The 14,792-nt window shown below is 37.0% G+C and overlaps 2 protein-coding genes across 9 annotated transcripts in view; both read left to right on the top strand.

Annotated features, from left to right (window-relative positions):
• LOC105234281 (FGFR1 oncogene partner 2 homolog) lies at positions 1-1,775 on the top strand. The gene is made up of 2 exons (XM_049446886.1): positions 1-141; positions 202-1,775. Exon 2 carries the CDS (start codon positions 399-401, stop codon positions 1,455-1,457), a length of 1,059 nt encoding a protein of 352 aa, XP_049302843.1. The 5' UTR covers positions 1-141; positions 202-398; the 3' UTR covers positions 1,458-1,775.
• Positions 1,776-4,840: 3,065 nt separating this feature from the next.
• LOC105234279 (myosin-11) overlaps positions 4,841-14,792 on the top strand; it is a 34,202-nt gene continuing 24,250 nt past the window's right edge. For 6 of the 8 annotated variants that reach the window (XM_049446885.1, XM_011216583.4, XM_011216580.4 and 3 more), the window contains exons 1-2: positions 4,841-5,078; positions 8,871-9,022. The gene's annotated coding sequence lies outside the window, so the exon portion shown is untranslated. Of the gene's footprint in view, positions 5,079-5,886; positions 6,113-8,870; positions 9,023-14,792 lie in introns of those variants that run through there. The other 2 variants (XM_011216578.4, XM_011216579.4) reach the window with 2 other exon arrangements.

Raw genomic sequence — 14,792 nt, 5'->3', positions numbered from 1 at the left:
CAACTCATAATTAGGGCGAATTGTCAAATGTCAGTGAACGATTTTACATTTTTTGTTCAGCGATTCATTTTGTAAAGTTATCACAAAATCATAAATTAATAACAAAAAGCAGAAAATTCTAAAATATAATTTATAATAACAGTAACTTTGGATTTTCTATTCTCTAATGAAAAAATCGTTGCTGAAATAAAATATTTATAGAAACTGATAAAAGAGCGATAAAATAACGGAAGCGGAGGCTGCTTGAACGGAGGGCTGAGTGGAGTGCTGTCAAAAGTGTACGATAAAAGACAACACGGAGCATAACAACCAAATTTGTGTTGGCTAATAATTAGAGCCATAGAAGACAACACACCACTTTCAACCTTGGCCATATAGCACATATTTTACAACCAAAGATGTCTAACATGTCTGTGGGGCAGATTATTATGGACGCACAGCGAATTGCCAGTCGCGTGAAAGATTTAGAGATGTTGGGTAATGCTTTGTTCGTAGAAGCGGAGGGCAATAATCGTTTGGTGGAAAGTTTACGTCAATTTCAAGATGACATGGACTCGTTAAACCAAATTTCTAACAATAAATCGAATTCCGAAATGGTCAATCGTATACAACAGCAGAATGCCACAAGTTCAGAAATATTAAAAGAAAATAGAGAACTGAAAATATGTATTGAAGATTATGAGCGCACCTTGGAGTTTATAATGCAAAAATATCGCGAGCATACAAGCAGTAAAATTCTCGAAAGTAAAATTAATTTTAAAGAAGTTTATAATGAAGAATTGTGGTTAATAATACGAGAACAGAGAGCTAAAATCAGGGAAATGGCAGTTGTTATGCAGCGTGCTGCCTCGGCAGATGATGATGCGGTACACCGAGATATGGAAACCATGTCTAGACTGCGTAAGGAGAACCAAATTTTACGTGAATTACTACAAATTTCGAAGCAATTTGGCTCTGCCAGCCAACCCATACGTGTTAATGAGCATATGTTGGAAGAAAAAGGTGTACAAACAGATGGTGCTGACGATTCGGCTGATGAGTTATCATTGTCGGGTGCATCAATTGAAAATTTCAATAACAATTCGGTGATTTCACTGCTACCTAATGCTGTTGCTGTAGCTAATGCCATTGTTAATGCTACTTCTAGCAGTTCTAATGCTAACACTGCCGATAATATCAATGTGAGTAAGGGGACGACGACACACACACTTGGTGAAAATAATAATGGACCTTTACCAGGTGATGAGTCGGTCACTATTTCATTTATGCCTCCAATAAATCACCCGGATACAGTAAACACTATAACCAACGCCAATGCGGGGAATACTAGTGTCATTGAAGTTGCTGCTCCTGTTTCTTCAATAGGCTGCCCCACTCCAGCTACGGGGAACACAGCTAGTACGACAGGCACGACAAATACAACCGGACCAGTTGAAGCACCAAAAGCTACAACATGATAGGGCGGGCAGTGTGGGCGACTACATCGTAGGCGCCTATCTTTGGTTCTATGGCATGAACAATTATACTTTAATTTAACATTTTCTTCTGTTCACATAATACCCATAATTCTACAACTTTTTTTTATTATATGAAATTATAATCATAAGCATTCACTACCACTAACTTATTAAATGATCATTACTACAACGCAAGGAAATTTGTATTTAGCACTTGAAACTGTTACTAATCTAACAAACCCAAGATCAACAACAAATGTGAGTCACATCTGCCTTTTGGATGGATGTGATGACCATCTTTATTCATATATATATTAAATATACATATATATATTTAAAACGTAAATAAATTAATATGTACAATATTTTTAGGCGTTGATTCATGGCAATTCGTTTATACTCTCTTTATATCTTTTTTGTAAATTTTTAAAGCTGAAGTGGTATTCTTCGCAAAATTACAAATAATATTATAAGCATGTCAATATTATTTTTAAACAGGAATACGGGCTTGATTTTGGTCGGACAGCTAAAATGACAGCTTTAGTAATTTAAGTTTGATTTCTCAAAAAAAATGGGGGAATAGTCCCCGTCGAAAATCATCGGTTTTTTTGAAGTGAACAATAAAATAATTAAAAAGGGGTCTCCGCAGGGTGGTGTCCTTTCCACGATATTGTTTAATCACTAACTTTAGAAGCTCTTACCACCACCAGAATAAGTTTCTATTACCTCAAACGCAGATTATTGTCCGACAATGACGTCGGGCAATGAAATTGATGACAAGTGTTCAAAAGTTACAGAAGTATAGAGCCGCAAGATGCTATCCGACAGCGCTTCTTCTTTTTTGGCGTAGACACTGCTTACGTGGTGATAGCCGACCTTTTCAATGGTAGTGTTTTTTACGTGGAGGGTCCCAAACCCAGCGCACAACCCTCTGGAGAGGATGTTTCTCTTTCTCACTTAATCTCGCCTTCAAACGGCTGTTTTCTGGCTACTCAGAATATACTTGATTTAAGATCGGAAGTCGTGAGCTGCTTGAGCTATATGTAAAAGAATCGTGTCTGCCCACTCCCAAGTGAATGATAATCGGAGAACTTTCCTCACTTGCGTGAACTGCTACACATGACTCCATCCTCCGGCAGTACTTGCGACAAAGAAAAAGAGACGTTGTTGGCAACACACAAGGCCGCTACGCCATCCCAATACGGTTGCCTGGATGCAGCAGGACGCAGATGGAGAACAGTACACCGCATTCCGCACTATAATAGGATGTTTCCCATCGAGTATTTACATTGCGATGCTCGCATGTTGCCTGAAAAGGAGCAAAATACGCTTCTCTTCAAGCTGTTTCTGCTAGGATGTTTTCGCGGAAACTATGCTTGCAGCGGAGTCGCTTGCTAGGAACATCAGGAGAACATTTCTCCAGCACGTCTACGAACTACTAATAATATACTTGGAGTGCAAATACCACCTATTTTAGAACAAGGGCCGGAGTTAAATAACACTTTACTCAGAGCTTCGAATATCAAAATGTTCGTGAACGATATTTCGATTTAGCTCACAAATCTGACTAGTTTCGTCAGTGCTCATTCCTATTCTGAGCATATGTTTGCGTAGTCTGCAGTGTTCTATAAGAAATCCTGTTAGTATTCTTATTTTTGCTAAATAAAGTAATATTTTTAAATCTTCTGGTGTTGTAAGCGTCTATTAGTTGCTTTGATAGTCTCATTCCGCCACTATACCAGTATCCGTTTTCTTCTTCGCATGTCCCAGTTTCCCTTTTATAGTCGGAGGACTCATTGGGAAAAAGGGCTCTAGTCCCGTCGACGACCACTTTAGCAAGTTTGTCTGCTAGTATGTCCCGGAACCAAATGTAGCTAAATTTCATTCTGTTCGCTTACTGCGTATAATTCCTTTTAACATTCCCATACCATGTTAGAATTTTGGCTGCCAACCGTCGGTATGACTTCTGTTTTTTGGCTGATGTGTTCTGCTTTCTGGATGAATTCTTTGTGCCCTTAGTGTTGTCCACGATTCTAACAGAGGTTCTCCTTCTAGTACTGGCGATTCCGGCATACAGTTGCGCTAGTGTTGTTAAAGGCACTACATTTCTACCGACTTTGACTACGACCGCCCCGTCTTCTCCTTACATAGTGGGTCTGATCTATATGTACCCTTGGCGGGTGACGTTTCCATGACTCTAGGTCCTACACTCCCAATTATAGTTGTGGGTGTCGATTTCGACCACCTTTCATTTCCCGACTCCCGACTCCATCTTTCCTCATTTGTTGTTTACGAAAAATTCTTAGTTCAATGGGTCCCACTCAGAGCCGTTATCTGTCCCCCGAAATGTAGCCGCCGAAAATGGTCCAAAGGTTGTCTCTCACATGGCCAAGGCGACTAGTGCAAAGAGTTAGTCAACTCAACCAAAACCTACCACACCAACTAAATTATGATAGGGGAGCATACTCTGAGGTCTGCCATGGTTTAACGGTACGGAAGCAGTTGCGACATTAGTCCACTAGCCTTTTCTGCTGAGTGTCACCGCAGCATACTCCGGTGACAGAATATCGCCACCGGCACAGCGTTCAAACCGAAATTCAAAACCGTTAATTCCTAATTAAAATCCATGTCAAAGTTGAAGTCCATTCCGGGAGTTGGTAAGGCCAGAGGCTATTTAGCGTTACCCAGGAGGCCCGGCACGTAGGCGACCTGCATTACATCGTGGCGTGTGTGATTTTTATCGTGGCAAGAGAGTACGCAACTCCCCATGTCCCTAAACTTCAGTGGCACATGGTTTACGAAGACATCAAGACGCATTATTTTTAGAGACCTGTTCCTTCGAGATGGAAAACATCACACTTCTGTTGGTTCTTAAATCTATTAGAGTAGGTGTGACTCCACAAAACTGCTTTAATATCTGTGACTCTTAACCGCTTGGTTTCCGCAACTCGGTTTATTTCGTATTCTCAGAGTTCTTGACCACTGTGCCCACCTACACAAATGCGTCCACATCGCATATGTGAACGGTAAATGTTCACAATGAGTGCAAATGTATGTTTCAACAAAACGTTGCAGTCGCTAAAAAGATATTAACAAAAAAAAAAAAGAAAAATTAAATTAAGTGTTCAGAGTCAAATTCTTACCACTAGTAGTTATGCAGATGTTGGCGCGTGTGCCTCTTAGCAACGGTAAATCCAATGATCATACCCGAAAAAACAACAAGTTTAATAAAAGGAAAACAGAGAGTGAGCAAATGACTACGAGAGATATACATACATTGGCAGCTCGCACTCAGTTAAGGAGCGCAAGATTTTCCGAATCTTCCACTTTTCTGCTTAATTTTTGACTTTTCACGAGTTTTCCGAGAACTTTTCGCAACACGAACATTCAGTTCTTCGACAGACGTACGAGAGTTCGCAACGATTTTCCCAACTTACCGAGCCGCTACAACGCCGTTACGAGCGAACGTGCAAATATCACTGTCTACTATTGGTGCGAAAGGGATGAATAGAGACAGTTATTTTTGAATTTTAGGAAGAATGAGCACTATGAAATATGTAGATTTTTTCAAAGTAAAAGCTGCAGCGGAATACAACCAGTGAATTAGCACAAGTTAATGCGGTAATTTCAAAAAAAAAAAAAGATATTTGAATTGAAAATTATTTAAAATTTGTACAAAAGAAAAATGAGGAAAGTAATTTTGTGGAGTGCAGAGTTCAAACGATTTATGGTGTCTGCAGAAAATTGAAATCTTCAATGCGATGTATCGTGTGTGCGTGTGTGTGTTGTCTGTGCCGCCAGAAACTTTTAAAGTATGCGGCTATTTTTAAAACACAGCTAAACATTTCTGCTGCTTTTCGACGGCACTTTTATGTGAAAATTTCAATAAAGCAGTAAAATTTCGATAGAAAATAAATACAATAAAATATGAAAATCATATAAACACAGATATACAAATATATTTAAAGATGTATTTTATTAGCAGCTGGAGTCGCGGCGGTTAGAAATTAGTCAAAAAAAAATTTAAAAAATTTGGAAAATTAAAAACAAATAAAATTACAGAAAAAAATAAATTAATTATAAAAAAAAATATTAAAAAAAAATTTAAAATTTTAAGAAAAATAAAAATGTTCTAATAGTGTAGTTGTGCATATGTTTGTGTGTATGTTAATACTTTTAGGGCAGTGCGTGCACACGTTCCAACTTGAGTTGCCAGTTTGTGTCTTTTGCCTTTGTGCCAGTGTCAAAAAATAGCCAAATATATAGCGTTCAGATATTTTTGTATTTCTGTTTGGAATTTCAAGAATTCCCTTCCAAAAAAAGAAAAAAAAAAAACAAAAAAGAATAACACTACGCAGCTCGTGTATGTATGTGTATGTGAATTTTGGTAACAACCGTTATAAGCATATTTTCAAAAAAAAACAAATAAAATAAAATAAAAATAAAGAATTACACTGAGAAAAAGTGTTACGCAATTTGATAAAATTTTGCTTTGTGAATGAAAAACGTAGTTTCTATTAGCGAGCAGCATCAATACAAGCAACAACAAGAACAACAGCAACAATTATCATAAACAATCGTCGCGTCAATGAGTAACCGAAAAGTCGAAGCAACAGCCAAATTGGCAGCAGCAACGACGAAATAATTAGTAAACGGTGCAAAAGAAAAGCAACAACAAAGTGCACTAGAATAGCTATAAGAAATTTAAAAAAAATATACATATGTACATAAGTACTATTTATTGAATAATATACGGAATAATTGCGGCGACAAAGGCGCTCATTAGGTAGTTTATTAAACTAAAGCAGCGCTTACAACAGCTGACAAACGTGCATTACATGCAAAAATCTTATATTCGTACATAAGTATACTATATATGCAAACATATGTACATACATACATATAAGTATGTAGTACATATGTATGTATGTGTATATGAAAGTAATTAAAAGTACCGTTACTTTGTTAAAATGTCCGCTATAACTATTTTTAATCACCGTAGAGCGTATCGGAGCTCTTGCGCCAAGAATTCTCGGCCAACAATATTGCTCACAAGCCAAGAAAATAAAATTAACAAAAAAATATTAATTATAAAACAAGAAAAAACGTATCTTCGGTGGCAGCGGAGCTAGAATACCCTTTGTTGAGAATTTTAAAATTCTTAATTTATTCTTCAAAACCTGTGTCTTACTCCTTGTATCCTTTACACTTGTGCCAACGTTTTTTTCCAATCTTCGAAACAGTTGTTAAAGTCAATTTCCGGAACCACCCGTAACGCGCCCAGCGATTCTCGTTTAATGTATTCAATTAACTCAAAACGGTTTCCCCGAAGCGATCGTTTAAGTTTGCTGAAAGCTAGAAGTCATATGTACGCAGCTAAATCAGGCGAATACGGTGATTGCGACACGATGTTGGTTGAAAATTTGGAAAATTTGAAAAACTCACGAAGAATCAATGTAGTATGCGACGGTGCATTATCGTGGTGCAAAAAGTGAAGAAGTTGTCGGTCTCTTCTTTTACGAATACCTTCGCACAAACACTCAAACAGTATTCCTTGTTGACAGTTTGGCCGGTCTGTAGGAATTCGGAGTGCACCGCATCTCGATAATCGAAGAAAACTGTCGACAAAACTTTGATTTTCGACCTGTTCTGACGTGGGTTTTTCGGCTGCGGCCGTGATATTCGGCCGAGTGATCGTCTGTTTCCGAGTCATAAGCATACATCCATAACTCATCGGCAGTAATAATACGTTTTATAACATCCCGGTAGTCGGAAAGCACTGTTTCACAGACGTTAACTCGACGCTGTTCTTGGAAAAAATTAGTGATTTTGGAACCAATCGTGCTTTTACATTTAGGCTCAAACGATCTTTCAAAATGGTTTTCACTGGTCCTTCCGATACTACAAAGATGCCAGTAAGATCTAATCGTCGCTTCTCAAGCACCAATTCCCGTATTTTATTGACGTGTTGATCAGTTGACGCTGAGGGTTGTCCTGGTCCTGGTTCGTGTTGAACGTATTCTCGACCCTCTTTGAATAATTTGTACCAACCCAAAAATCCAAAGCACTTGCTCTCGATAAACATAATACATTATAAGCGAAGGCCTTTTCCAACATTCTGAATGTTTCGGCACCAGAAATTTGATTCCGCACACAAAATTTAAAGGGGTATTCTAGTCTAGAAGCATGAATTTCAGATAATTTTTAAAGTGTCGTATTTTTAGTATCCATTTTTTATTAGTTATTTGTTAATTTTAGAAGAGTAGAGAAAAAAATTAAAAACTAAAAAAAGTAAAAAATTTCAAAAATTTTGAGCTGACGAAGTGGGGGGTCTCTAAAAATTTCCACATGACCATGCCCATGATTTCAACCCTCCTAGTTATCTGAAACCAAAAAGTAATAAAAAGGATTATTAATCTAGAATAATGTCGCAATGGTCGGAACTACGGAAAAGTGGAAGGAAAACAAATTTTTCACAAAATGGCGACTGCCTAAAAAAAAGTGTTTTTGGATCACTTTTCCTGACTTTTCGAATTTTAAAAAAATAATAAAAATAAAAATTTGGAGATGGGGCTAGTTCCAACCATAGACAAGCCTACAAAGAAGACTCTATAAAAATTTCAAGTAAATCGGTCCAGTAGAACCTGAGAAATCGTGGGTATCGTTCCGAAAAAGTCAGTTTTGAGAAAAACGCGTTTAAAGTTTCGCGTTCCGGCCGAACCAGTATGGATGCCGGGTCAGAAAAATGCCTATATCTCCGAAAATAATTTGAATTTTGAAAAATCCTCTTTTATACATATTTTTGAATAGTTGAACTTTGAAAATATAAACAAAAAAAATAATTTCTATTTTTTTAAATTTCTAAACTAGACTACCCCCTTAATGAGCTTTCTTTGTTGAATAATTTTCATTAAAAATCGCCGAATCCATTTTATGCACTTCAGAAAGAAAAAAGGAAAGGAAAAAGTATATGTGCAAATTTCTGATCGACTTTTCAAAAACTGAGGGACTATTTCGCGTACATACAGACGGACAGACGGGTATGGCTAAACCGGCTCAGTTCATCCGCTGATCATTTATATAAGTATATATGTATATATTTAAAAGAGTCTCGGAAATTTCCTTGTAATACAAACTTCGTTGCAGACTTAATATACCCCGTTCAGAGTATAAATAAAAAGCGTCCATTAAATATCACTAAAAGTCATATTAGAACTCACCAGACCGAGAATTCTAGGCCAGCAGAATTTTTCATAAAACAACGAAAAAAAAGTTAAAAAAAATTAAGAAAAACACTCCAAAAAATTGTAAATATCAATATAAAAAAAATTAGCATACGCTAAAAAAAAAATAATAAAAAAAATTATATAAATTTCCAATAAATAAAATTAATTACAAAATCTCCCACACCAGGAACCATAAATACCGAAATTTTGACGGCATATTGCTAATAAAATAATTTGTATTGCTGCCGTCACCATCACCATCACCAGCCGCCATAACATCAGCAACAACATCAGCATCATCGTCAGCGCATCATCAGCGCCCCACTCCCCGCATAATCGGTGAGTATCCAGTGGCGCCAGTAATGATTGAGCATGCCACCATTAGTGCATATTGCCATTGTGTGCCCGTTTTCGCGGTGCGTCTTTTGTGTATTTTCCAAATGCGTTTACGTAAAATTCGGGATGAGCGGCCAAAAATAGGTTACGAGGGAATGCAACCAAAAAAAAAGCAAAAACAAAAAAAAAAATAAAAATAATATTAAAAATAAAATTAAATTAGAGCAAGTATTTCCTGCTCGTATCTCTCCACGTAATTACATTTCGCGCAGAGAGCGCTTGCTCTCTTTGCTGACTTTGTGATTTCGTGGAATTATTTTTGCTTTATAAAAAAAACATGCGCATTGTTTGGGAAATAACCCATTGCGCATATATTTTATGCTCACGTCGAAAGCACTTCACTCTCCCTAAATAACATTCAGCGGCACCACTCAAACTTAATTGCCGAGCGTATGTTTTATCGGTTTCGTAAACAGTTTTGAAATCGTTCGTCCCGCTAGTTTGCGAAATACCACATGCACTCTTTTTTGTCTTTGTGTATATTTAGTTTGTATATTTCGAAATTCATAAAATATATGTATATCGAAATTATATTCACCTGTTGATTGATTTTATACTAATCGGTTAATTGGTTTTCATAGCAGATGGTTTTATCTGCAACAATTCGAATATCCGAGTGTATGATACAGAAAATAAATAAATAAGATAATATACATATTAATGTTTTTTTTTTGGAATTTAATCATTTATGACTTTTTCAAACAATAATTATAGTTCTTCCGCTTTCTGAAGTTCGAAATACTCCTTATGGAATAAAATATATAAACCTCAAAATGTAAATAAAACGCAAAATATAGTAATTAATTACTTATCAATATTTATTTAGCCGTCTTCAAAGTAATCCCCACCAGATATAATACACTTAATCCACCAATTTTTCCAAACTTCGGAACACTTTTCTTAAGCCTTTTTTGGAATGGCCTTCAGCTTCTTCATCGTATTTTGTTTTATCTCTTCGAACTGAAAACGGGTTCCACGGAACAGCAATTTCAGTTTGAGGAACAAGAGAAAATCACGCGTAGCCAAATATGGTGAATATGATGGTTGATCGATGGTATTCATTGCGTTTTTGGTTTTAAGTTTGGTCACAATGCGAAAAAAATTCAGCTTTATCGGGACGAGTTGAGCACGAATGCGTTTCATACTCAAAATATCCACCAAAATCATTCGAACGCTCTCATGCCATCTCTCCAACTCTTGCCTGACAATTTTCAAGCATCATTTCCTTTAGTTTTTTCATATTTTCATCAGTTAAAGAGGTCGAAGGTCGTCTAGAACGAGGCATGTCTTCAACGATCTCACGACCGTCTTTGAAGTCTTTGTCCCACTCATAGTAGGCTTATGTTTTTGATAAAACTGAATCACCGTAAGCAACATTTTCAACGATTACGCATACGAAATTTGGTTAGAAATACAAAGTTTGAGACAATTTCTTTGTTCGATACGCATACTGACGTGTACCGACTTAAACAGCTGCTGACTGACTTATTATTAAAAACATCGGTCATTCTTATTTACATCTTAATGCAATTCAGAGGGAATTTTTTCCTGCTAATAATGGATAGAATTGGGTCAATATCTCTCCTAGCTTCCATCTACCTGTTATAAGTATTTACAATCCTCCGTTTGAATTTACATACATTTGTATGTATGTATATCGGTCAATCTGTAAGCTATCTTAGTAAAATTAAGAGAACGTATAATATTGGTTATGTTATAATATCGTTAGAATGAGTGCAAACGATTTACGAGACATTCCAGCCCAATATAATAATAATCCTTATTTTAGTGGTCTTTATACAGAATAAAACGGTAAAATTATGAATTAACTTAATGAAATATAGTGAAGATATGTTCTAGTTTACTATAGCTTATTTCCTAAAGTAAGTAAAGGATATTTGCTCAGTTATTGATTTGCCAGGTCTAAAGCCACACTGATAAGGTCCAATCAGTTTGTTGACGGTGGACTTTAATCCTTCACACAATACGCTCGATAGAACCTTATACGCGATGTTGTGGCATGCTTTCGTCCGACCATATTCTACAAAGAACCAGATGCATGCTTCTTATCAGTTCTTCGACGCCGTGTTTAATGGCAATAGAACGTCTGCTCCATGGGGAATCGGGTTAGCCGTAATCGGCGTTATACTTTCACTACCATTCAGCAGGCTGGAGAAGTGTTCCCTTCATAATTTTAGTATAATTAGGACATCAGTCACTAGATACCTCTGGGGGTTCTACAAGAGTATGCTCCGGTCTTGAAACCTTCTGTTAGTCGCCGCATCTTTTCGTAGAATTTTCGAGCATTACTCCTGTCGGCCAGCTTGTCAAGCTTTCTTTCGGTCTTTCTCTTTTTTTTGTCTGCAAATACATATGTCTCGCTTTCCTCTTCAACTCTCGACATTTATTCCATCCCGCACGTGTTGTGGTCGATCGTAACGTTGCGAGGTAGGCAGTCTGTTTTCTTTCCGTTGCGACAGGGCACTCCTCGTCGTACCAGCTGTTCTTTTGCATTTTCCGAAAACCACTGGTTGAAGTTGTACGTAAGAAGCTTGAAATGCCGTCCCACAGTTCTCTTATACCGAGTTGTTCACGAATGCTCTCAGAGAGCAGAAGTGCAAGTCGAGTAGAAAATCGTTGGGCTATCTGTTGTGATTGCAGCTTCTCGACGTCGAATCTTCCTTGTCTTTGTTGACGTGCGTTTTTTACTGCATAGAGGCGGATGCGAATTTATGAACTCGCAGCGTACGTACATACGTCTAGAACACTTGAGACGTGTCTTCCGTCTATCACAACATGATCGATATGGTTGGAGGGTTTTTGATCCGGAGACAGCCAGGTAAAATGTAACGTACAATTTTATTCGACGCAGTCCTTAGCTTGATGTATTTTCTTATGCTGAAATTTAGTACTACTCTCATAGATGTGCTCCAAGCGGTTATAGAAGGCATCTTTGGTCATATCGTCTTTGTCGTCGGGGTGTGGGCGCAAATCAGCGATGTGTTAAAGAATCTTGCCTTGGTGCGGATTGTGACTCGGCGACGGAGTCTCTTCTCCACCACGAATCCCACGCCGAACTTGTGCTCCTTTATATGGCCACTGTAGTAACACACAAGGACTTACTCGCCTCAGTCCTTCACATTTTATGGACGGCGGTGATGACGTAATCCTTATTTCGTTTGTCATGGTCGTCATCAAAAGGGATGTTTCTCTTACGAGGCTGTTTATTACTTTTTATTGAGGGCGTTTTTTACGTGGCGGGTCCCAAACCCAGCGCAAAACCCTGTGAAGGTGATGTTTCGGCTTCTCACTTTAGCTCGCCTTCAAACGGATATTCTTAGACTACCCAGAGGATACTTGGTCAAAGACCGGAAGTCGTGAGCTGCTTGAGCCATATGTAAAAGAATCGTCTCTGGACATTTCCAAGTGAATGGCGATCAGAGAACTTTCCTCACTTGCGTGAACTTCTACACATGACTCCATTCTACAATGTGGTTTATAGCTGTATATAAAATAAATCGGCCTAGACCTTGGTATAAAGCCCATAAGCTTAATATATTGATTTGCTTCTTTTTTTAACCTTATCCTTATAATTATACCACATATTTATAGTAAATTCTGTTCCTTCTTTGAGTTTATATCGGATATAAAGGGGAAGGGTAATCCTTTCGACAGGTAACTCCTGAATGACATACGTGATGTTTCGCTCCAAGGCCTCAATCGAACCGGGACTGTCCGCATAGACTTAAGATTTTAAATATCCCCATAGAAAAAAGTCTAACGGTGTGATATCCCACGATCATAGTGATCAATCCACCGGCCCAAAACGTGAAATTATTTGCCACCAAAATGTTCTCTCAATAAATCCAGTGCCAGGTGAAATGTGTGGAAAGTGGCACCTCTTAGTTGAAAGCAAATATCGTTGAGATCACTAGCTTCTATTTCATGCATTAAATAGTCTGTTATCATGGCGCCATAGAAGTCACCATTGAAGATTACGTTCCCACCGGTATCTTTTTTGAATAAAAATGGGCCGATGGTTCCACCGGCCCACTAACCATACCAAACCGTTATTTTTTCTGAATGAAATGGAAGTTCTTGAATCTCTTCAAGTTACTCTTCCTTTCAAATTTAATACTTTTGCTTATTTACATACCCATTGAGCCAAAAATGGCCCTAATCGCTGAACAAAACTCGGTTCGAGCTTCGTATCTTCTTGAAACTTTCCAAGAGCCCTAGTGGGAAGCGATGGCGCTTGAGAAGGTCGACCGATTTCAGTTCCTGTATACGCTTTGAATTTAAGATCTCGACGTAAAATGCGCCAAGTCGTTCCGTACGTCAGTCCGAGTTGCTGCGAACGGCGCCGAATTCACTCTCCCGGTCTTCTTATACACACTCAGCTAAGGCTGCTATATTTTCTTCACAGCGCGCTTGACGAGATTGGTCGAATATTATGCAATGATGAATGCTGGGTCTCAAGATGGGTGATCGTTTTACGAATACTACGCTCAGTAGGGCGATTATGTTAACCTTAAGTTAAGCGTTCTTTACAGAATGTTAATTTTCGTAAGAAAGTTGAACGATTTGTAAACGTTGTTCGGGCGTAAGTCTTTCTGCGATAAAATGCCAAACAATACTGAACAGAAATAACATGAGAACTTTACACAACATCTCTCAAAAAAAGGCTATTGAAAAGAGTACCTCTACTTGGATAACACGTTATGTATTTCATTGAAAGATATCTCAATTAATGGAACAGATTTTTATAAGTAGGTATTATGGCATTTGATACAATTATGACTTTTGTACCTTCCCATAGCTATAATATATTCGCAATATGCTGAATATAGTCGTCTAATAAGTATATCTCTGACATGAAAAACATTTTACATATTTTCTTCTCTAAGTATTCATTGAAGACAAAGAATGAATGTCTCCCAAATGGAGACATACAACCTGAGATTTCTCAAACCATTATGTTCTCCATTTTTTAAATCATGCCTCGATTTAATTACTAATTTAATACAGCGTTTTTTCGAATACTGATTATTTTAGCATAATAATTAGGCGGGTACAGAGCTGTTAATAATCGATTAATAATCTTAATCATTAATAATTTGATTAAAGTATTTTCATAACTTGATTAACTGATTAAATTAAGATTAAATGCTATTTCCTTTTTAATTAATGATTAAAATTAAATTTAATCAAAATTTAATCATGATTAAAGGGAATTAATTTAGTTTAAGAATTATTTTACAGATTAAAAAAATTTAATCAAAAATTTAGTTTGATTAAAAATTTTGATTAATTTTGATTAAAGTGGATTAAATGCCAATTAATATTGCATTAATTAAAAAATAATAGTTTATTAAATTATTTCATGTGTTATTATATATCTTATATTATGAGTCTAAGATTTGGAAGAGATTAGTAAATTTATATAAATTAGTTACTTTCGTTAAAAATTACTAGTTTCTATTATTACAGATGCAGACGAGGAAACGACAACTTCACAGAGCTTGGGCTATAGTAAAGTAGAGCTTGAAAGCATTATCAGGGAGCAGTTGTACTCATATCTTGCGGACCCAATAAAAAATTGCGCAGTATGGCAGAAGTATGACTTGTTAAAACAAGCTTCGCTCTATTTTAATACGCCTCTGACATCCTCAGCGCCTGTGGAGAGATTATTCTCAATCGCAGGAATTATCAA

The sequence above is a fragment of the Bactrocera dorsalis genome, chromosome 1 (genome assembly GCF_023373825.1).
Source record: "Bactrocera dorsalis isolate Fly_Bdor chromosome 1, ASM2337382v1, whole genome shotgun sequence".
In the NCBI taxonomy this organism is placed as follows: domain Eukaryota; kingdom Metazoa; phylum Arthropoda; class Insecta; order Diptera; family Tephritidae; genus Bactrocera; species Bactrocera dorsalis.
This window is presented reverse-complemented; position numbering and strand designations above follow the sequence as displayed.